At 37.1% G+C, this 24,759-nt stretch overlaps 1 protein-coding gene across 1 annotated transcript; it reads right to left on the minus strand.

The window, feature by feature from the left end:
• Positions 1-19,635: 19,635 nt before the first annotated feature.
• Positions 19,636-24,553, minus strand: LOC140858146 (divinyl chlorophyllide a 8-vinyl-reductase, chloroplastic-like). Its single transcript, XM_073257856.1, has 3 exons — positions 23,122-24,553; positions 22,614-22,752; positions 19,636-19,800 (listed from the first exon to the last, which is right to left on the minus strand). The coding sequence occupies exon 1, from the start codon at positions 24,422-24,424 to the stop codon at positions 23,183-23,185; it is 1,242 nt and encodes a 413-aa protein (XP_073113957.1). The 5' UTR covers positions 24,425-24,553; the 3' UTR covers positions 19,636-19,800; positions 22,614-22,752; positions 23,122-23,182.
• Between the last annotated feature and the right edge of the window lie 206 nt (positions 24,554-24,759).

Genomic DNA, 24,759 nt, shown 5'->3' on the forward strand with positions numbered 1-24,759 from the left:
CATCCACCAATCGACGTCAGATGTCACTTTGGTTGCTGTTGAGGTGCCCCAATCAGTTGTGAAAGTGACTCCTTAATCTCACATTGAAGTCCTTCCTGCCAAGGTCCAAGCTCCTTCCATAGATATTCCATGCATCGACTCCTGTTGAGATCCTAGCCATTGAAGTTATCCCAGTAGAATCTCCAGTGACTGACAAGGGGCCAGCTTCAGCATTCGCTCTCAAGTCTGGTGGTCCTCAGGCTAAAGCCTGACATTATCTTTGTAATTTTCTTTTCTTTTTTGATTTCTTGTTCCAGCTCGATGTGTGCTTTTGTAAAGATTCTTCACATTAATAAAAAAAAACTTTTTTCCCAAGTGTTTACTTCTTTTTCACACCACGTGTTTCTAACTCTATTTAACCCGATCTGGGTATTAGCAACTTAGAATCTTAAGAAATTTTTAAGTATTCATAATAGGTAATCACTCAACTTCAGTCAAATGAACCATCAAGAAAAATTATCCAACCTTGGTTAAGTCAATCATAAAGCTAATGTATCATAAACTTATGTCATTGATATAACTCGATCTTTAATAATCAAATCGTTAATTGGAAGAAATCTAATTCTAATAATTGAAACATCCATAATAGAGGTTTAAGAATTATCTCTTGAATTTGGAATGATAGGTCAGGCCTCCTTAACTCATGACACCTTTTTAAGGGCATGTCATTTTAGGATATGTACTCAGTCATAAATTTCTTTGATCCAATATCAAAAAGTCTAACGAGTAGACCCAAATATTCTACATTGAATTTTTATATAATTGAACCTGAAAGTCAAGTATATATATTTTTCAGCAAATATTCGTGGTCCGATCTAGAGATCAGGTGTCCCATATCAAATCATCTATGAGGTCCAATCTGAAGATCGGATATCTCATTTGAGTCATTTGTGAGGTTCAATTTGGAAATCGAGTATCTCACTTGAGTCATTTATGAGATCCAATTTGGAGATCGGATGTCTCATTCAAGTCATTTATGAGATCCAATCTGGAGATCGGGTGTCTTACTTGAGTCATTCTGTTTTGGTGGAGATTCTTATAGCTGAAGTTTGGCTTCTCCTAACCTCATTTGGATAGACCTAAATTTTTTTCTTATCCTCATTTGGCCTTACTTCTTGGCCTTGTTTGGATAAAATCTTTGATTCTATCCTCATTTGGCCAAACATCATGGTCTTGTTTGGATAGATTGTCCTCATTTGATTGGCCTATTACTAATCTAGTTTGGACATAATCTTCATTCATTATCATCCTTGTTTGATTGGTTTATTATTGATCTGGTTTGGCTGAGAAAATTCTTCATAATACTTAGATAGAAAATCCATCTCTATTGGGACAAAATCAAAGATTTTATTAAAGGCTTCATTGATAATACATCTTAAAATTTTCAGCATTCCAAGTTCGTGGAATAATTGAGCCATCTAGATTTTCAATTCTATATGCTCCTAGATGAATTACTTCGATAATTTGATAGGATCCTTCCCAATTAGGGGTGAGCTTTTTTGTTCTGATGGTTTCGAGATTTCAGATCAATGAAGATTAAGATCTTCTTTATAAAAAAGTTTTAGCTTCACTCGAGCATTATAATATCTGATCACTTTCTGCTTATAAGTTTTCATGCGAATTTGTGCTCTTTCTCTAGTTTAATCAAGCAGGTCCAGATCGATTCTCATTCGATCTGAATTACTTTCCTCATAAAATTTTTTTATTTTGATTGTCGGAAGATCGATCTCCATAGGTATTACTATTTCTATCCCGAAAGTAAGTTTAAAAGGCATTTCTCTAGTTGGTCTCTGTGGTGTAGTTCAGTAGGCCCAGAGAACACTATAAAGTTCATCTATCCAAAGTTTCTTTGCTTCAGTGAGCCTTATTTTTAAACCTTGAAGAATAGTTCAATTGGCGATCTCGACTTTCCCATTTGATTGTGGATGTCCCACTGATGTGAGCCTGTTGGTGCATGTGTAGTACTCCCAAGCCTTGGGAGATTATGAGAGGAGCCAGGGATTGACTCTGGAAGGCTAGGACCGATTTGGATCCTAGGACTAGGACAGGAGTCCTAGGGTAGAGGCGGTGCATAGCTCTCCATAAGCTTGAGGTTCAGATGATGAGGACTTCGAGGGATATGGTTGGAGCTATGGACACCTAGAGATATAAGGTAGAGCAAGAAACCAGAGCCAAAGATAAAGCTGTAGGAAAAAAAATAGTTTCAGCATGTTAGTTGACTCAGACTAAGATTGGATTGACTAAGTTATAGGTGGGTCAACTCAGTCTCAGTCTGGGTTGACTAAATCTCAGAAAAATAGAAGATAGAATTTTAAAAATCTATGGTATAGTACATAAGTTAGTTGACTCAATCCAGTCTTAGTTGACTAAGTTTCAGGTTAGTCGACTCAGTCTTAGACTGAGTCAACTTAGTTGTTTGAGCAGAGTACAGCAGGTTTTCTATTTGGATCTAGGATTGAATTTTGATCCTAGGATCTTAAGGTCTGATTTGATAGGTCTTAAGAGACTAATTCAGGGATTGGACTAGGATTAAGTCCAAGGGATGAGACCATATGAGAGATGGGTGTACATAGGCTTAGTGAGTGCTTTCATGTATTGACTTTAGCTAGAGAAATTTTTTGTTCAGGCCTATTGGCTATGTATATATATACGTAGAATGTTTTAAGATTTTATGGATGATTGAGATGAATGGAATGAATTGATCTTTTCTCTCTAACTCTCTCTCTGGTTCCAACGCTAAACCCTAGCCATCTTCTCTGCTCTTCTTTGTCTGCTGGATTAACATCCAAGTTTCATGCGAGGTGATCCTCATCTGATATGAAAGTTGCATCGAAGGTTTGTCAACAAGTGGTATCAGAGCCCGATTGCATGAAGGAAAGAAGGAAGATGCTAAAGATCAAGGTTCAGTCCTATTTTATATAGCATCTAGGTTTGCCCTATTTTCTTCTTGTTACTTCTTTGGTTGTGCTAATCTCCCAAGTTAGGTGGAGGGTTTTTGATCCAAGAAATGTAGAAGAAGATCTATTTCAGATCTGATCTAATTTTTGGGGTTGTGAGGGATGGTATTGCAGAAGGTTGTCTTGGGCTAGTTGTTTGCTTGAAGGGTGGAATGACCTCAAGTGGATTTAAGATAGATTTTGAGAAGTTTGATGGTAAAGAAAACTTCATCTTGTGGCAGTAGTGGATGAAGGACTTGTTGGTGCAGTAAAGGGTCTATAAGGTCTTGGTAAAAGAGAGATCGAAAAAGATCACCACTGAGGATTGGGAGAAACTGGAGGAGATTGCCTTCAACATGATCTGGATATGTTTGGTGGATCAGGTTCTACCGAAGGTCAGCATAGAGACCACGATGAAAGATCTTTGGGAGAAGCTAGAGAAGATGTATATGGGCAAAAATATGATGAACAACCTCTAACTAAAGAAGCAGTTGTACAACTTGTGGATGTCCAATGGAGGCGATCTAGTTAGTCACATTTAGAGGTTCAATCAGGTGTATTCTGATTTGATGAATATGGATGTGAAGATCGAGGAGGAAGATTGAAATTTGTTGCTGTTATGCTCACTCCCATTGGCATATGATGGTCTGATCACAAACTTGGTATACGACAAGGAGTCCTCAAAGTATGAGGAGATTATGGGTGCCCTGAGGTCGAATAAGCAGCAGGAGAAGATCTGCAAGGGTGGCTCTACTGTGGAGGCATTTGTTGTTCATAAGAGGCAAGAAAGATCAGAAAAAAGAGGTAAATCTATAGGCAGATCGGAGAAAGTCTTGAAGTATTACAGATGCCATAAGATTGGACACTTCAAGAAGGATTGTCTGCTTCGGAAGAAGGGCAAGGGAGGAGAAGAGAGGGATTCCATTGGTATAGTCGCTGAAGGTAAAAAGTCAGATGAGCTCTTGATGGTTTCGGAGGAGCCCGTAGTATGCAATATATCTGAGATGGCTTCAGAGGGGCTTACAAAATGCAGAGGATCCAAAGAGACAGTGATGGACTTCGAGATGTAGTTAGGATACAGACAGCTAGAGGATGCGACACAAACATGACCGGATACAAACGGCTGTAGAGTCGCGACATAGATGCAATCGAGACATAGGCGGCTACATGAAGCAGAGTAGATACAGCTGGGACACAAACAGCTATGAACTGCAGGATGGGCATAATTGGGACACAGACGGTTATGGACTGCAACACAAGCATGGCCAGAGATAGGTGGCTGTGGAACTACAACACAGATATAGTCGAAGAGATAGGCGGCTGTGGTCCGTGGCACAAGCACAGCTGGAGATAAGCAGTTGTGGAGTTGCGGCATGGGCATAATCAGATACAAGTGACTATGGGATATATGCACAGCTGGACTATAGGCAGCTACATGATTCCTTGAAGGGGAAGGCTACAATCAGCTTCGAAGAAGGTTCAGTCCTTTGTAGGAGCTCATGGAGGATTGAAGATTCAGATCAAGCATTGTCCAGAGATATCTCCACGGGTGCAGATGGCATCAAGAGAGCCTTAGATCCAGATGGAGGCTGTGCAGTATTGGAACTGAGGAGGATACCTTGATGGACATAGGCTTCAAGTTTTTTGGTGGCGGAGGTACGTAGGTGCAGGGTCGATGTACAGGGTGTGGTGCGCAGGAGGTCCATTATGGTAGTAAATGGTATCCAATGGATGTTGATGCATCTGATGCATGAGCATGGAGTACTAAAGGGCATCATCAAAACTTTTCAGCATGGGCATCGATTCCAAGGAAGTCCCATGGCTGAAAAAGAGTCTGTGGAGTCAACAGGACATAGGAGGGTGCCAAGAGACAAGCAAGATTTTTCAACCCATGTGGAGGTGGAATTCTTCGAGGACTCCAGAGTTGAAGAGGATGGCATTAGCATTGACATTTGCACGAGGAGTTGTCAGAGTGCACAGCGACGTAGGATCGTACAAATGGATCGTGCAGAGGTTTGTCAAGGCTTGGGAGCACTAAGGTGGAGATTGTTCATGCATGTATGGTGCTTCCAAGCCTTGGGAGACCATAAGAGAAGCCAAAGATTGGCTCCAAAAGTTTAGGACCGATTTGGATCCTAGGACTAGGATAGGAGTGGTTCTAGGATAGAGATGATGCGTAGTTCTCTATGGACTCGAGTTTCAGATGACGAAGACTTCGAGGGGCATGGTTGGAGCTCTGGATATCTAAAAATATAAGGTGGAGTAAGAAACCAAAGTCAGGGATGAAACTGTGAGAGAAAAAATAGTTTCAGTAGGTTAGTCGACTCAGATTGAGACTAGATTGACTAAGTTGCAAGTGGGTCAACTCAGTCTCAGTCTAGATCGACTAAGTCTTAAGAAAATAGAAGATAAGATTTCAAAAATCTATGGCATGGTACGCAGATTAGTCGACTTAGTCTAGTCTTAGTTGACTAAGTTTCAGGTTAGTTGACTTAGTCTGAGACTGAGTCGACTCAATTGTATGAGCAGAGCATAGCGGATTTTCTATTTGAATCTAGGATTGGATTTTGATCCTAGGATCTTAAGGCCTGGTTTGATAGGTCTTAAGGGGGCTAACTCAGGAATTGGATTGGGATTAAGTTCAAGGGATGAGAACATGTGAGACATAGGTGTACATGGGCTTGATGAATGCTTTCATTTATTGGGTTCAACCAAGGAAGTTTTTTGATTAGGCCAATTGGCTATGTATATATATATATATATATATATATATATAGGATGTATTAGGGTTTCATGGATGATTGAGATGAATAGAATGAATTAATATTTTCTTTCTAACTCTCTCCCTCTCTGGTTTCAATGCCAAACCCTAGCCATCTTCTCTGTTCTTCTTTGTCCACTGGATAACATCCAGGTTTCACACGAGGCTATCCTCATCTGATATGAAAGTTGTATCGGAGGTTTCTCAATAAGCATGTGGTCGATGTGAAGCTTAGAATAGAGTTTTTTGAATTTTTGATTATCGATTTGTTATCCATTATCGATGATAATGATCGAGGTAAGCCAAAACAATAGATAATTGACTTTCAGATAAAGTCTTGCATCTTTTTTTTAGTGATTTATACCAGAGGTTTAGCTTCCATCCATTTAGTGAAGTAATCAATAGCCACAACTAAAATTTTTTTTATCTTGTCACCACTAAAAAAGGTCCAAAGATATCCATTCTCCATATAGCAAAAGGCCTAGGTGCTATAATGAAAATGAGTTCAACTATAGACTGATGTTGAATATTAGCATACCTTTGACATGGATCACATTTGTTGACGAGATCGGCTATATCCTTTTGGATAGTTGGCCAATAATAATCTTGTCAAATAACTTTGTAGGCTAGCGACCTACCCTCTAAGTAATTACCACAGATTCCTTCATGGACTTCTTGAAGAGTATGATTGACTTCTGATGGTTGCAAACATTGAAGTAATAGAAAAGAATATGATCTTTTGTATAATCGATCATTTTGAATAATATACTATGAAGCCTGTCTTTTAATTCTCCTAGTTTCAATAAGATCAGTTGGCAAAACTCTTTTGGCAATGTAATCCACCAATGGATCAATCTAGCTTGGTTCATGGTCAATTTGGGCAATTGGTAAGGCTTCTATGCTAGGTCTTCCAAGGATATCAATAAAAACTCTTTGATTTAGTTCAAAAAATCCTGATGTGGCTAAATGTGAAAGAGCATCAGCTCAAGTATTCTTTAATCTCGAAATTTGTATGATCTCTAAATTTTCAAAATTTTTAGATAATTCCTTCATATTTTATAAATATTAAGATATTATGATATTTTTAGCTTTGAATTGACCTCGTACCTATCCAACGATAAGTTAGAAAATCGATGAAAACTTTAAGTCTTTTGACTTCGAGTTCTTTTGCCACTTTGAGTCCAGCAGTGAGTGCTTCATATTCTGCCCTAGTTTTTGAGGTATTGAAGTTGAATCTCAAAGCATGTTCGGTGACAATACCTTCTAGACTGGCAAGAATTATACCAGTTTCATTTTCTTTTGAATTTAATGCTCTATTAACATGTAACACCCAATTAAAATCTTCAACAATCTCCTCTGGGCTTTTTGAGGCCAATTCCTCATCAAAAATGAAGCATGCCATAATAAAATTGGCTAAAACTTGAGCTTTCATTGAAGATCAAGGTCAATAATAAATATCAAATTTATTAAGTTTAGTAGCCCATTTGGCTATCCAACCTGAGGTGTCAAGTCATTGTACGACCGACTTCAGAGGTTGGTCAGTTAAGATGACAATGGTATAAGTTTGAAAATAAGGATGAAGTCATCGAGCCGATGTGATAAGTGCATATACCATTTTTTGTATTCTAGTATGTCAGATTTTAGCATCCCATAGCAATTTACTAGTGTAATAAATTAGTCTCTGTGTTCCTACATCATCTCGATCTAAAATTGAGCTAACAGCATTAGATGAGATAGATAAATATATGAATAATTTCTCACCTTCAATTAGTTTGATAGTAATGGAGGTGATCCGAAGTACTTTTTGAAATCATCGAAAGTAGCTCAGTATTCATCTGACCAATTAAAATCCTTTATTTGCCTCAAAATTTTAAAGAAAGGGAGACATTTCTTAGCCAATCTAGAGATGAACCGATTGAGTGATGCAACCTGCCCTATGAGTCATTGTACCTTCTTTATTATGCTTGGATGCTTCATTTTGAGTAACACTTAGATTTTTTTGGGATTAGCTTCAATTCTTCTTTGAGTTATAAGAAAATCTAAGAATTTTTCTTATATTACTCCAAAAGCATATTTATTGGGGTTGAGTTTCATTTGATATTTATGAAATTTTTCAAAAACTTCTTCCAGATCGGTAATATGCTAATTTGCTTCAGTACTTTTCACCAGCATATCATCAACATAAACTTTCATATTACGACCTATTTGCTGCTTGAAGATCTTGTTGATCAAATGTTGATATATAGCACCTATATTTTTAAGATCAAAAGATATCATTTTATAACAATACAAATCTCTTTCGATGATGAAGACTATATTTTTTTCATCTTTGGAAGCCATTCTGATCTGATTGTAGTCAAAAAAAGCATCCATAAAGCTTAGCAGTTTATGTCCTGAAGTGACATCAACAAGATGATCAATCCTTAGAAGAGAAAATCTATCTTTGTGACAGACTTTGTTAAGATCGATATAATCAAGATAGATTCTCCATTTGACATTTGCTTTTTTGACCATAATAACATTAGCGATCCACTTTGGATATTAAGCTTCTCTGATGAAACTAGCTTTCAAAAGTTTGTCGACTTTTTCATCTATAGTTTTTTATCTTTTTAGAGCAAAACTTCTTTTCTTTTGCTATATTGGTTTATATGTTGGATCAATATTTAGCTCATATACAATGACATCGACAGACATTTTCATCATGTCGGAAGCTAACCGGATGAAGACATCGGCATTTGTCCGAAGAAAAGATATCAACTTTTTTTTTTAAATCGGACTTTAACTGAGATCCGATCTACACAGTTTTCTCTGGATCTTCACCTAAAGGGATAGTAATAAGTAACTCAACTGGTTCACCTCCATTTTTGCTGATCTCAGTTTTATCTTTTTGATCGGATACTTCAATTGATAAGATTTATACTTATTTCTTCATCTTTGTAGCTATCAAGAAGCATTACTTAGCAAGTATTTGATCTCTTTGTATTTTTTTAACTCCATTCTTTATTAAAAATCAGACTAATAGATGATAAGTGGTGACCACCGCCTTGAGGGCACTGAGTTTAGGTCAGTCAAAAATAGCATTATAGATTGATAGTATTTTGACAACTAGGAAGGTGAGTTATATAATCGACTGATGGGGTTTTTTTCCTACAGTGATTGGTAGGGTGATCTCTCCCTCCACAACTATAAGATCTCTAGAAAATTTGATCAGTGGAGTGCCAACCTATTTTAACTAATCTAGCATGTTCATTGTTTAGAATGCGTCGTAGAATAATATATCAGCAGAATTTTCATTATCAACTAATATTTTTTTTACATTATATTTCACTATGGTTATAGAGATGACAACAATATCATTATAAGGAGTCTGGACTCCTTGAACATCAGCATTGAAAAATAAAATGATATCATCAGCATGTTGCTGCTTTGGGGAAGGACTCTTGCCTGCTCCCTAGTCTTCATTAGGATCTTAGATCATATTGATAACCCCAATAGTAGGTTGATTGAGTTCAGCATCATCATTAGGCTTTTGGTGATGTTCTACAGTTTGAGTTATCCGATCTCAAACAAATTTGCCGAGATGATCTCGACAAATTAGAATTTGAATTTCATCTTTAAGCTGTCGACATTTTTTAGTATCATGGCCATAGTCTCTATGGTAGTGGTAGTACTTTCTTTTATCTCTTTTCAATGGTGGAGCCTTCATAAAGTTGGGCTGACGAAGATATCCGTGGTCTTCGATTTTCATTAATATCCAGATATGAAGAGCAGACAAAGGGGTGACCTCAGATTTTTCTGAGGTGGGTCAAAGTTGTTCCCCGGCCGATTTCCATAATCTTCTTCTCGGGGCCATTTTCTCCTGTTCTTTTCCTTCTTCGCATGGTGGAGTATGATTTCTTCTTCTTCAGCTTGAGCATATTTTCGGATTCGAATCAATATTTACTCATAAGTGTCTAGATAATTCTTGTTAAGGGAGAAGATCAGACGATTACTTTAGAGTTCTTGCTTTAATGTTGTCATTGCAACGGACTTATTGAAGATATTTACTTTCAATATAGTGGCATTGAAATGTGTTGCATATTCTCGGAGAGATTCACCTTCCTATTTTTTAATAGTAAAAAGACTATTAGTATCTTCAAATGGACCCAATTATTATCAAAATGAATGATGAATAGGTTTGCCAATTGTTCGAAGAAAGGAACAGATCTTAGTTGGAGTCCAAAAAATTAAATTTTTATAGATTTTTTGAGGATAATAGGGAAGGCGATACAAAGCAAGACATCAGATGCCTCTTGTAGTCTCATGACGGCTCTAAAGCTTTCAAGATGATCCAGAGAATTAGTGAAATCATCAAACGATTCCACCATTGGCATCTTGAATCGAGAAGGAATCCGCTCATCCAGAATTTTTGAGAGAAAGGGGATCGTAGATTGAAATCTCTTCTACTTTGAGGTTAGCTTCCAAGCTATACTTCCATCAATTTCTTTTCAAGATCTTGGATCTTCTATGCAAGACCTTCCTTCTAATGTAATTTCTAACTATGTGGAGCAGATTCTTCTTCAAAAGATTGATCGATGTGTGTAAAGTAATGATCACGATGAAGATCTTGATAAATTGGTTACTGGGTGTAGTGAGACTAAGCTTCTTAAAGGGCCATTTCTTGCTACTACTTTATGGTAGTTGGAGTTGTTATACCGCAGCAGTAAGAGCTTGGACCTACTGAACCAAAAGATTTAATTATTGTGGATCAACTATAACCGAAGGTTGAGTATTCTCCTATGCATCTTTTGGAGGAGATGGTGCAGATAGAGGATGATTCTGCATCTTCTTATTTACAATTTGTACTTAGGTTGAGTCTTTTTTTTAGTGTCAATCTATTGTAGCAAAGCTCCAGATGAAAGAGGATGAGATTAGTGCTGGAAAGAGTTGGAGAGCTGTTGAGAATCAGATCGATATAGATCACGAGTGAACTTGCAAAAGAAATCCTAGGACCGATGGGGTATCCTTCGATTTATAGCCATCCGATGCTTAAGTCAATCGAGATCTTGAAAATAGATAGTGAAAATAAAGAAAATGAAAGGTGAGAAGAGAAGTTTTGGATAGAAAGATTAAGAGATTTTGGTTCCTTTCAGTAGAGAAAAAAGTTCAGTAGAGTCTGTACTCTGTGAGTTGAAACTTACCTTCCAGAGAGTATCTCATCCCTTTTTATATAGAGAAAATTTGCTTAGACCGTTAGTCTATTAGGAGAGCTTGTTAGGCCGTTAGTTTTTTATAATAGAATGACCAGCTATATAGAGGTTATAGGCTATTTGCCCATGTGGCAATTAGCCATAGTATAGTTGAAAAATAGTTGTTGTGGTGTTGGACAACAGTCGTAATGGAGCCATAGAGTGATTATCATTCTCCTAAGTTTACATCGGTTATGGACTGATGTATCTAGTGGCAAATTGGATAAAAGTTGAGTTAATCATAATATTCTACTGATCACTTTAGATTAGCACAAAATCAAACTGAAAGTAAAATCAGGATGGCCAACAACCAACCTGACTTGAAAATAGATGATTTTGCCATGTGGCCAGAGGTTGATTGACTGTACCAGCACTAGCCATAGTAGTGCAATTGGATTTAGAATTATATTAAATGGATGTTAAAATAGTATTTCTCAATGGAGAATTAGAAGAATTCTACGAGAATAACCTGTAGGTTTCATTGCTAAAGGCCAAGAGAAAAAGGTATGTAACCTCAAGAAATCAATATATGGCCTAAAGCAAGCATCTAAATAGTGAAATTTGAGATTTCATCAAGTTATAATTTTATATAGCTTTACAATGATATATGAAGACTACTATGTGTACGTCAAACATTCACAAAAAAAATTTATAATATTATTACTCTATGTGGACGATATTTTATTAGTTGGGAATGACAAGAAATATGTCATTATTACAAAGGGTGGTTATCTTTAAAATTTGAAATGAAGGACATGGGAGAAGCAAGTTATATATTTGGTGTAAAAATCTATAGAGATCGTTCAAGAAAACTTGTGGCTTTGTCATAAGAAATATGTATAAAAAAATTCTTGACCATTTTTATATGAAAACTTGTAATCCATTTGATACTCTTGTAGCAAAAGATGAAGGCTTAAGCCTTAAGATGTATCCAAAGACTTTAGAAGAAAGAGAGAAAATGTCCAAAGTGCCATATCTAGTGCGGTTGGAAGCCTTATCTATACTATGATGTGTACAAGGCATGATATATATTATGCAGTGGGTCTAGTCAGCCGATATTAGTCTAATCTAGGACCAAATCAGTAGAAGGCTATCAAAAAGATCTTGAGATATTTAAAAGCACTACGAATTATTCCTTTTGCTATCAGAAAAATGACTTATGTTTAAAGAAATTTATGAATGCTGATTGGGGTGGGCACCGTCGTGTGTCTAAACTCAAGTTTGTATGGTATCTTCAATACTATAAAACATATGCTCTTTTGAGAAAGAGAGTTGATATCGTAGCATGTGTTTGACCAAAAAGGATTAGTAAGAGAATGAATCTCTGCTTCTTCATTATGTGAGATTCTTATGATTTATATGACCTCTAATAGTACCCTTAAGACTTTTAATTGTTTCTTGAGTTTTTAGTTCGTTGAAAGCTACTTTAATATGTAACCACTGACCATGATAATACGGTCTAACGAAGTATATTTGAGAAAGTTGCTAAATTAAAATTAGGAGATGTTTGGTTGGGGGGAGTGGGGGTCTAGAATCGAAATTGGAATGGATAACTCCCATTCCAACCATTTGGTTAGAAGGAGTCCCATTCCGATTTCGATTCTGGAGTGGAATGGAAATGGCTCAATCTATATAAAACTCAATCCCTACTCTCCTCTATGGATTCAAATTTTCATTCCAATTCTGATTTCGATCACAAACCAAACGCTTCGAGAGATTTGGCCATTCTGATTTTGATTCCAAGTCATTCTAATTTTCATTCCCATTCTGATTTCAGTTGCGAACCAAACACTCCCTTAAGGAATTCAAGTTGAAAAAAAAGACTATTTTGTTTACATCCCTACTTATATTCACCAGTCAACTAATTATATCAATTGTGAAAGTTGGAGATATAATTGTGGATATAAGTAGTGTCTATGGTCTAGAATACTCTTATGTACATTAAAATTTATTTTGAGATATTAGAGATACTGAGATCGATATAACAAAAGAAGTTTGGGGTATAGCAAGATATTTTTTATTTAAAATTCGAGTTGCTATTTATCCCTAATAGGTGAATAGCTATAAAAGCTCAAATATGCTTACTGGTCACACCATTTAGTTGTCAAGTATGACTGTATAGATATATGAGTAATATAAAGAGTGGTACATATTTATATGGAGATAAAGTCAAGTCTATCATGTGCGAATGGGAGATGTTGGTGTTTATAGATCAGGGTTGGGCATCCGTGATGGGTCGACTCAATTCGTTTGAATTTGAATAGATGAGGGAGTTGGTCTCCCACCAAAATAAAAAAACTACTATGCAGTTTCTTTTAAATGTGATAAAACCACCCTTTCTGAATATATAAGAGGATTTTTATGGTGGTTTTATAACTTACTTCTCTCCCTCTTTTCTCTAGACACTCTATCACCCTCTCTATACTTATCCATATAAAGATATTTAGATTGTAAATCAAAATGTATTTTCCTCCTATAATTATACTTTGGACCAGCAACTGGTAATCTAACATCAATTCCGAGAGTTCTTTTTGAAAGAAACTTCTAAGTTCATACTCTTATTATCAATTTTATGTGAAACTTCATTCTTCACAATAACATGAAAACATCAGTTTCAAAGTCCAGATCTCACCACTTTATCCTAATCTGAAATATGATGTACCTAAGGGTGGCAATTTATGACCCAACCCATCAATCCAATCAAGGAACAATCCGCTTTACATAGATTTGAGTTTAACATAAACAGATTTGAATCATATATAAATCAACCCGTCCAAATCTATTAATTAAATGGCTTGGCTTCAGGTTTAGATCTTTGACCTATGTAACCCACCATGACCCATTTAATAATGGAGTTGAGTCATCGTCAACCCGTTTAATCTGTTTAATCTATTTAAAATTTGTTTAATCTATTTCTGACCGATTTAACCCAATCCTCTTAGCCTGTTTAACTTGTTTAACTTATTTAACCCAACTTGATTGGTTTAATAAATGCATTAAGTCGGTCGGATCAGATTACCTATTTAATAAACAAATCCGGTTCAGATCTGAATTTTTGATCCGTCTAATAAATAGATCAGATTTGGATTGATAATTTTTTTATCCGACCTGATCCGATTCTTATCTGGTCCGGTCCAATCCGATTGCTACCTGTAGATCCACCCAAGCCTGAGCGCCAAGCAAACATATTCAACAGAGACATGAATCTTAAACTAGAAGCCAGTTTGGATGCCTGCAGTTGAGTCGAATCCAAATTTAACCCAGCATGCTTGCAAACCTTTTGATAAGGTTCTCTTTTACTCAACTAGAGTGATCCGTTAGTCTAATCCATTTTGTATCTGGAGCCATCGAGTCCTTCTATTTCTGCATCTCAAAATCAGTTTACAGTTCGCTGTACCACTCATCTGGAACCATGTAACCTAGCGATCGAAGTGGTTCTATACCCAACCGAAACAGACGAATAAAGACTAGGTAAACCTAAACCTCACATCTTTGTCGAGATAATATGCTAGTGTGACTTGGAATAATTTTTGTGAGTTGAGTGAACTCCCATTTAGTAGAGAGTAACACAACAATCAGGATCCGTTCCAATTGGTGTTTGAACTGAGGGGTCTGGCTCAGCTGTCCGGTCTAGAAGTCCACCGTGGTTCATCCAAGGAGGGTCAGAAGTAAGACTTCTCCACGCCAGAACATCTGGGACAACACCAAGAGCCTACCAGCTTGGTTTTATTGCACTCTCTCACGGAAAGCAAATAAATTGCCAAACTCTAAACTTGGACTCATCTTGCTAAGGGCCTTGTTCGAGCAACAGCCGAGTTTAAAAGCTCAATTTAGACTATGGCTTTTAAAGTGGCTCAAATGTTGGAGCCAACCTCAGATCAGTACAAAGAGGTTCACTGAAGCTTAGGCTGAAAACTTCGACAAACTCTGATAAGAGCAAACCGATCCCAAGAAACCCAAAGCCCAGCTCAGTGGGAATAAGAATTTCCTTGTCTTGTTTGCTGCTGTAGAATATTCGCATGCATAATATTTTTTTAATCCTCACAAAAATGAGCAGATCTCATGAATTTTTGGATTAACTGAGCAAACAAACATTTTTTTTTTTTTTGCAACTTGCAAAGATGATATCAAGTAGGGAGAAGAACGGTTGTTCAAGGAGATCAAGACCTTTTGGATCAAAATCTCAATGGCAGTCAGCCACCGGAAGCGATATTTTGTTCCTTTCTCATTTACTCCTAGAAGTAGATTGCATGCTCATTTACATGAGGGTTTCTTTAAGTTTGAAGCAAGAAAACTAATATGACTTCTTACACTATTCGATCTAGACATATGCTTGAGAGCTAGGACAGATCCTAGTCAAATCTAATATCTGCAAGAAATTTAAAAAAGCATTACCAAAAGGATTTCTTTAAGTTTGAAGCAAGAAAACTAATATGACTTCTTACACTATTCGATATAGACATATGCTGGAGAGCTAGGACATCAGATCCTAGTCAAATCTAATATCTGCAAGAAATTTAAAAAAGCATTACTAAAGCGTACACACAAATGCATACATACATATATGCATCTAACTAATTTTGCTTTAAATTGGTATTTGTGGTTGGATTTTCTATTACAGTTGAAATGGTATCATTTCTTCCGAAGCGTGAACCATTTGATGAGAATATGAAGACCCATCCCACCCATCAACCCTTTTCTTGTTGATGATGAGAATATGAAGACCCACCCCACCCCTCAACCCTTTTCTTGTTGCTCGTTTTTGATCTTTTTGAGAAAATGTTAGCGATGATAAGTAGACTGACTTCCCCAAGAATCCACAAATTTGAGATTGTTCCAATTAGCCAGCTTCCATATTTGAGAGAATACTTGCATAGATATAGTATGGCTCCGCGTTGGGTTCACCTGCCATGCACAATGGATTATGAGATTAGGAAGAAGCTTTCTCGCACTTTTAAAAATGTGCATAACAGCAAACAAGAGCCATAGGTTGACGAAGTTTTCTCCAACCTCAATGTCTACTGTCTTGGAGGAACGATCGGGAAACATAGAGAAACATATTCAGATAGGCCATTTATTCAAGTAGCCAGTTCCTCAGACAATTACTAATTTCTTGACATAACCCCAGATATAATGTTTAATATATAGTTCTTTTTGAATTGGCATAGTCAAGATGATTGACACATGCAAGGAATCTTGGGTGAATTAAGATCTTCATGTTCCTACAATGATCCTCCCTATCTATTTAAAATGATATAGCATCTCAATATAACTTGTTTTGCTGGAAACACCCATCCAACTAAATCAATACCCTCCTAGAGATTAGGGAACTCGACCCTTATAGTATAATTTCTCGGACTTTTTTTTTTCCACATCTCTTAATACCAGAACGTCTGCATTGAATAATGGTGCATTTTGTGAAGTTTCCCTGCAATTTTGTTTCTTAGGTTCTGTTTGCTGTTGGTTAGATGGTGGATAAGAGTAAGTCATTATTTTAACCAGCCAAACATCAGCGCAAAAGTAACGGTGATAAATGGTTAAATCTGTCCACCCCTGGCTTGCTATGCATTCGAAATCAAATGCAACTTTAATATAGCTATATATGCGATTAAGTTCCACTTCGCCCTTGCATATTTGCATAGGGTCATGCTAAAATGAGTACGAAGCAATGGAGATCAGTTGCTTCAGGAATTCAGATTTTCTTCATCATAAGAAGCTTTATTGTGATTAGATTGCATATGTACATTTCTTCTCTTTTCATTTCAAACTCACAAGTTGCCTCCTGCTTGAAGAGATAAAGGTGAATGCGTCCTCCCTTCATGCCATTCCATTCAATAAAATGGTCCTGACTATGTTAGCAAAAGAGAATTTTAGATATAAGAATGTGCCATTTTCCCATTTTGCTAGTATACTTCCAACTGCCTACCCACCTTCAACCTATAACTCACATTCTAGATCCCTCAAACATCTAGAGTCTCCAACAACTTGTGTCCTTCATGAAATGTTGATGTATACATTTTTCCATACACTTAATTAATTGAAAACAGCCTGTTTTTGTTTCACTACAAGAGGTGAAATAGCACAAGGAGATTGATGTTCAAGGCAGTATTTGCATAAAGCTTATGCTCTTCCTTTATTTTATTTTCATTCCTTTTTCAGAAGCAACAAACATTTGCTAGCAAAAGCTCTAAAAATTATACAAACAACTTCAGGAAACAAAAAGATTTCACCACACGTGTTTTTCAGTTCTTTTTTTTATTTTTTTATTAAACAATACTTGGATTTGAATAGTGGACACTTTGAAGAGGAAGCTCTTGGGAGTGAGGTGCCAGCCAACTGTGATAAAAGTTGTTAGGAGTTCTTTAGTTTCTGAAAACAAAAGCAATACCAAACAGGCACCAAAAATTTAGGTTTTTTTTTCCTGATCCTCACAGGTGGATGTGTAGAACACTCGAACAGCAATCTAAAGCACAAAGCTTCGGAATCCTGGCACCAGGCTTAACCTGAATCGTGCATCTTAATTCAAAAGCTTAGTATCACTCGACAGAATTCATACCAAGACTTCTCCATATCGAGAATTGTACATGTGCTTGCCTGCAACTTTAAAACCATTAAAGGTATCAAGCTTATTGCTGGCAAGGTGTGAATACTATTAACTGGAGGTATTAAGGCTGTCTGTTAGCATGCTCCTTGTAGTGGCAACATTGTTTAATGAAAGTACATGTATGCTCAGATATCTGTTTCAATCAAATGTAGCAGTTAGATGATCCCATTATATTCCATCTTTCCTCCCTGAAGTATTAAATGATGTGCTTGTCACAATAGTAAGTAAATTCAGCATAGCATAGAAACTGGTAGTAAATGATATAAATTGTTTATTTTTTTCTCAGGCACTAACTTTAATCATGAAAAGGTGAAATTACCATCGCAAGTTCAGATCTGTGCCAGTAGCTGTCATTGAAAAAACTATGACAAGCATTAACATAAGAGGGTTGACACATTCACTAACACCTTCATTCAGCAATACACTTCCATAAACAAATACACTAACATCTCTGACATTTACATGGTGTAACTTCATTTCAGCTTGCAGCTAAGATGCATATTGAGACATTCCAGCCTTCTAGGATTGGTATTTAGGTTTTCCAATGTCTTTCTTTCTGTGCTACCCGAATCATGAGGTGATCAAACTAAAACTAGTTCCCAATACATAAGCCTCGAACTTTAATTCTTCACATCTTCACCTACCAATGCCATCAAACTTTGTTCAAAATATGGTAATTATTTTTATTTATTTGTTTTGATGGTAATGTGGTAATGCCACCTTTTACTCATGGCTTACCCTTAAGACCCACTCAATTGTGATATTTGAACGTAGAACATCCTCCCATGGAAGAGGCCCACAAGCCTGCAACCATTGGGCTATATAATTTAGTTCAATCATCAAACTTTATTTTCACCTGTTCCTGGCTTGGGTTATCCTTCTGCAGAAAGTCATCTTCCCACTTGTTGCATGGTTTTCTTCTCTGCAGCAGACCTAGTCTGACATTTTGGAACTGAAGCTAAAGGAAACTAGAATTCTCAGTGCTCCCATTATTTATAAGTAGTTCTTTTGCTTTACGTGAAATATGATAATAACAACTACGAATGCCCTCCTAGAAGCATGTCCAGCGAGGAAAATAGATTTGGTCACACAAGGTACACCGACATGCCATTGAAGGATTCCCATATTATATATCAATCTAGTCCACTTTTTTTCATTCAAAATCTTGTAGCTCGACTCCAAGAGTCCATGGCATCCACCTATATGCATGCACCACCCATTAGCTCCTTCACATTCTAACCATCCGAAAGTTGATCTTGTTCTGAGGCTTTTTTTCTTCATGACAACACTAACAGCTCTCACAGTAGCAGTCACAAGCAAGCAAACCAAAGTAAGTTCTGTCCCACCATCACCATTCCCTATGACAGTAAAGGCTAAGTACAATCAACTTGCAGCCCTCAGGTATCACACAAATTTCCAAATTTTCTCCACTGGTTTTATTTGATTATTTGATTATGTTCTCAATGTTTGCTAATGAGTGCAAATGTTTTGTGGTGGTGATGTCTCTTGCTTGCTTATGCACTGTTCTTACAGTGGCAGTTTCTGCTGTCTCCAACTCAAACCAAATCCCAAGTTGAAGATCTTGTTTCAGTTAATGTTCATGGATTTGGTAAGGAAGCCTAGAAACAGTAGTAGCATAAGGATTTATCTTTCCATCTCTTATTGATGATTAATATATATATATAAAACAAAATAAGAAGATAAAGATGAGTGACATTATACATATGGTATTCACCTAATTACCATATTATGACAATTTAATAATTAAGTTTGCCCACTAATCTTTTTTTAAATGATCAACCATGATCAAAAAAATATTATGACAATTTAAAAGAATTTTTAATTTATGAATCACAATTGATTATTCAAAAAATTAATTTTGAAAATAATTATCTAACTCCTACTAAATTTTATAAGTTATTAGCTTTTAAAATCCATTTGTGGCTTACATATGAAAATTCTACCAATTATCAACCAAGTTTATGATGTTATCTCTGATTTGCTGATGTAGTTAATGATTTCTATTCCCTTCAGATTTTGTTATATTGAAGCTTATACATAGACATGTCAATAATTTAGCTCTGCTTGTTTACCAAGAAATCAAAAAGAAGGAAATATAATTCAATAGTTAAAGGGCCAATAACACTTGGTTCCACTAGTTCGCACCCTCTCCTCCGAGCATTCACCGGAGACAGGTCCTAGCTTTGAACTGGTGGCACTTCCTCCATATTTCTGACAAAAGGAATAGAAAAATTAAATTAAATTAAAACATTTGCCTTTTCTAATTGAACCAAAAAATTGTGGAAAATGCGGTTAGGATGTGAGTGCAGTCCACCAACATCCTTTTTTTTTTTTTCAAAAAAAAAGGGACCTACCTATAATGGAGGAGAAACTGTTAAACATTTAAACTAAGTTTCACCCTTTATTTTCTCCTTTTTTTTCTAATAAACTTGGTCTTGTTGTTAAACTTTTTTTTAGAAATTAATCTGCAAAACCAAATCGAGTTTCTTAATAATTTTTTTCTAACTTCTAAATTCTTCATGGATTCATAACAAACTTTTTCATAACATATTGACACAAACTGTAAATTTCAAGGTTCTTTTTTCCTTGCCGATATATATTTGAAGATTAAACATGGAAGTTGAAACTACATGAATTACCCTTGCATTGAAATACCTTTGCTCAAACATTTAGTTATATCAAACATGATCAAGTTAAATCAATAACCCAAAAGAATACATAATAATTGTTGGAATAAGGAACCAATTTAACAATCAAAACTAGAGAAAAAGAAGAAACACCTGTTTAATGATATCACAAAAACATAATAGCCCAGCAATTAAATCTGATCAAGGTTGGTCAACACTTGATGTAGTTTATGGCAGTTGTCAAGGGTTCAGCTGCTGGTGCTATGAATTCCATTGGACACAGGTCTAGAAAGAAATTCTCATACTAGAGTGAAGAAAGTGCACTACATCTTTGACAAATTTTGTTGACAAGTGGTCTCTCTCTCTCTCATGGGTTCCATCATCCTTATGTTACTAATATTGGTTGCAACATACTCACTGTCCTGTCAACATGATTAGTATAGGAATTCCAGTTTCAATATAATTTGTGAGAATAAATGATAAATATACATGTAATAGGAATGATGTCTTAAAAATGTTTTTTCTTTGTCTGATTATCTTATTGTAATTTGTTTACCTGCAAGTAGAATATATATTAGCAAGCTACTTGTATAACGACTAATTATGCTCCATTCTTCTTCTTCTTTTTTTTTTCAAAGTATCCATGTATGCATATAATTTACATTTTTTCATTTCATGAATAGAGAACAAAAGGCCAATACTAGTTAGATAGATAAGGCTTTTTCACTATGGTTACCTTTCCTCCTAGTTGAGCCATTAGCATGTTAAGATCGTTACCACACTTTCAAATGTGAACTAACAGCGTGATATAAAAGCATTCTTTTCTTTTCCTTTTGCCCCAGGTCATTTTCACTGGAGCATTAGAAGCATCAAAAGTTCAACTATATGGGTCAATAATCACATCTAATTAGGAGATTGCATTAGGGTAGTGCCTCTGCTTTAAATGTTATTTTCCTTAGTGATTTCTCATTTTATGCTTCTTTCTATATGCTCTGTTACCATGTATGTTACTATATTATCTTAACTAAATGAACTGTATTTTGCCCATCTCTTCACTTCACCAAAAAAATTTAAAAAAAAGCAATCAGATGACCATATTAAATAAAGCTGATTTTCAGAAGCCATGCTGCTGCTATTACCCTGCTTTAGCGTAGATGATCCTATCATCAACACGCATTTGCACAATGACAAATGCATATACATATAATCTGTCCTAGTGAAAACTCTTAGTTGTACTAGCTGCATTATAATTACAGATTTGATGGTACAAATACAAAATGTGATGATCATCTAAAAGCAATGCATGCTTACTTTCCCTTCAAACTAGCAAATTTCTTGTGTCTTCCTCTTTGAGTGCTAGATTTTGAAAAGAAAAACATTAAATCTCAAAATCAACTATACTGAAGTGGTGGTCCAGGTAGTCACTGATGTTAGATATGGAACAAGCCAAGACAATACACCGTAATCCTTCTCTCAGAAGATTGTATCTTCCAAACTAGTCAAGCAACTAAGATTGCTTTCATTAAACTAAATATACCTACAGATGCTGCAAAAATTAGTATTGAAGCTCATTTCAAGCAAGATCAGTCTAGTCCATGAAGTTGTCAGGCTATAGTTCCAACTAATTTTGTTTAAGAAGGCTTATAATTTTCTAGGCCCTTGATAGCCTATTTATACTGTAAGCTCTCAAATATTATCAAAACAGGATTCAGAAAACAAACTATTTGTCAGGGGTTATAAATCCAAAATCAAGTTAGATGGACACTACCTGTGCTAAATCATCCATCAATACCAGCTTGTCCCTTTAGTCAGGGAGGTAAAATGCTGCAACACAAGGTGAGGATGGCTATTCTAGGCAGGTAGGCAAATGATGGATGCATTTTGTGCAACTCATTATGCAGTCTACTTGATATGAGCTTTTCAGCATGTAAAACCATTTTGCAAGAAGATTATTGATTATTCAGGAGTTCTTGAAATGTAAATTCTCACAGGAAAGAACTTTAGGTATGATATCAATTTACAAAATCATCAAATGGGAGATGGTTAAGTGATGATGATTAGTCCAGTATACTAGCAAACAAGGTGCAACTAACAATATGTTCCATCATGAAAATAAAGAACTACTACAGCTACCACCTTGTGGTCATGGGAAATATTGATTCCTTATTTTGGAGAAAATAAACAGAAGGAGAGATATCTCCATAAGATACATTCAGGTCTTGCCTATCACAAATTTCAGCATAAAAGAACTAACTCTGTCAACATTAGCAGCCTGTAATAGCTGATAGTTTCGAACAACAGCTCCGATATATGGCATACAGAACTATCAGAACATTCGCAACTATTGGAAAATACTATCAATTGGAACAGGATATATTATATTGTAATGTGGTTCACCTGTTGCAAGTCAGCCTTGAAGAGAGAACATCTAAAGGTCAACCATTTTTGATTATTACAATCTGACCAATTTGCTTTTGTCCAGGCCATATAAGTGAACCCATCATCAGGACTAGCACGGCACTTGTGATGCAAAATCCTGTAAAGGAAATTCACTCTCTGAATATGCCAGAAAAGCTTTGACAGAGTAATTTCATAAAGTTTGTAAATAAGAATTAACTTCAACAAGTACAATCTTCATAAGTATTATTAATATTTAAATAAAATAAAAATAATTAAAAAAAGTCATATGAAATGATGTTTCATTAATTTAAGCAGCATCTAAATAGACAAACATTGTGAATATTTAATAAAAAGCAACCAAAATTAGCTTTACTTACTCAGGAAATAGCATCCACAAAGTACAACACAAAACTGCAGATCCATGCAGGTATTTTGATTCTCAAGCAAATATAGTACAAGAAGCTTATCATAGTTAAACAAACATGTATCGATGAATTGGCAATACCTTGAGAGCTCTTTTTGCTCTCCTTTTCTGAATTCACTAATTTATCTCTTCATTATAGAACTTAAAAAATGGTCTGCTCCCCCAATTCCTGACCAGCCATCCCTTCTCTGATCACTTTTGCAAAGAAATCCTCCAATGTATCCTCCCCATAGCTCGGCGTCTTATCCGCACTGTACTCCCCTGTCTCCGGGTCCAAAACCAGCATACTCTCTGCTGCATAGTACCTTCCAATCCTCCCAAACTCTGCCGCATCCTCCAGTGATGGAAATATTTTGGAAAGAAAATCAAGCACCCCAATTGCAAAGTCCATCACTCCAATTGGCACCTTCAAGAACTTGGGCTCCTGTCCGAGCAACCTGAACAGCATCTCCCCCTGCTCCAATGGTGTCAATGCCTTCCCCGGTCCGCCAATAGGCAAAATTTTGCAGGTCTTATCTTCATCCATCACGCAATCAGCAATGAAGGATGCGAGGTCCTCCTCGCTGATCGGCTTGCAGGCGCAAAGCCTGCCATCGCCGAACATCACATAAGGCTTCCCGCCCTTCACCGTCTCCACCTGCCCGCCCAAGCTCTTGAAGAAGGCAGTCGGACGAACAATGCTGTAGGTGAATCCAGTCCCATCAGCAGCCTCCTTCTCGAGCTTCGCTTCAAACTTGAGCTTCGCCCTCTGGAACTCAAGGAGTGGTTTCTGCACGCAGATTGCGGACAAGAGGACGAGGTGGGATGCGCCGAGCCGGCGGCCGGCGACGAGGCTGTTCCGGGTGGCGCTGTAGTCAATCTTCCACGAGTCCTTGATGCCGCCGGTGCGGCTGGCGAGGCAGCAGACGACGGCGTCGATGGGAAGACCGAGGGAATCGAGAGAGCGGTGGAGGGCGTCGAGGTCGGTGACATCGGAGAAGCAGACGGTGGAGCCGGCGAGCTGCTGGAGGGTCTGGTCCTTGTCGTTGCGGCCGCGGATGCCGCTGCGCTCGCGGGCGACGGCGATCACGTTGAAGCCCCGCCGGCAGAGCTCGCGGACGACGAACTTGCCGATGTAGCCGGTGGAGCCGGTGACGAGGATGTTGATGTCTTTGGGGGGTTTGGTTCTGAAGGAAGGGGAGGGGGTGGTGGTGGGTTTGAGTACTGGAGAAGGTGGGATGGGAGAACTGGATGCATCGATGGAGAGTTTTATGGTGCTGGGTTTGGGCTTGGAGGGGTTTATTAGAGGGGAAATGAGAAGGGAGGAAGGGAAGTGGGGGAGAGAGGAGAGGTGGGGATGGGAGTGGAGGAGAAGGGGATTGGAGGAGGAGATGGAGAGGAGCATTTGAGTTTGGGGAGACCGGATAAGAGTTTCGTATATGGGATGGATGTGGAAGGAGAGGGGAGGGACGAGGTGAAGGAAGAGAGGGAGGGTTGTGGACCGGGGGGTGTGAGAGTGGTGGCTGGTGATGTGGCTTCTTGTATGGTTGCTTAGAAAGAGAACAAGTTTGTGGCTGGTGGATAATGGTATCTTGTGGGCAGCGTTCAGAAGGTCGTTAGTTAAAGTTCTCAATTAATTTTAACCTGAAACCAGAAACTGAATTCTTCAGACTGGTGGAAACCTGAAATGAGTTTAATAATTGACCATACTGAATAAATTGATATCACTAATTGTAATAT

This window comes from Elaeis guineensis, chromosome 5 (assembly GCF_000442705.2).
Source record: "Elaeis guineensis isolate ETL-2024a chromosome 5, EG11, whole genome shotgun sequence".
Lineage (NCBI taxonomy): Eukaryota > Viridiplantae > Streptophyta > Magnoliopsida > Arecales > Arecaceae > Elaeis > Elaeis guineensis.

Excerpts from the sequence above, each read along its gene's own strand:
- LOC140858146 (XM_073257856.1), bottom strand. The coding sequence starts at position 24,424 with ATGCTCCTCTCCATCTCCTCCTCCAATCCCCTTCTCCTCCACTCCCAT.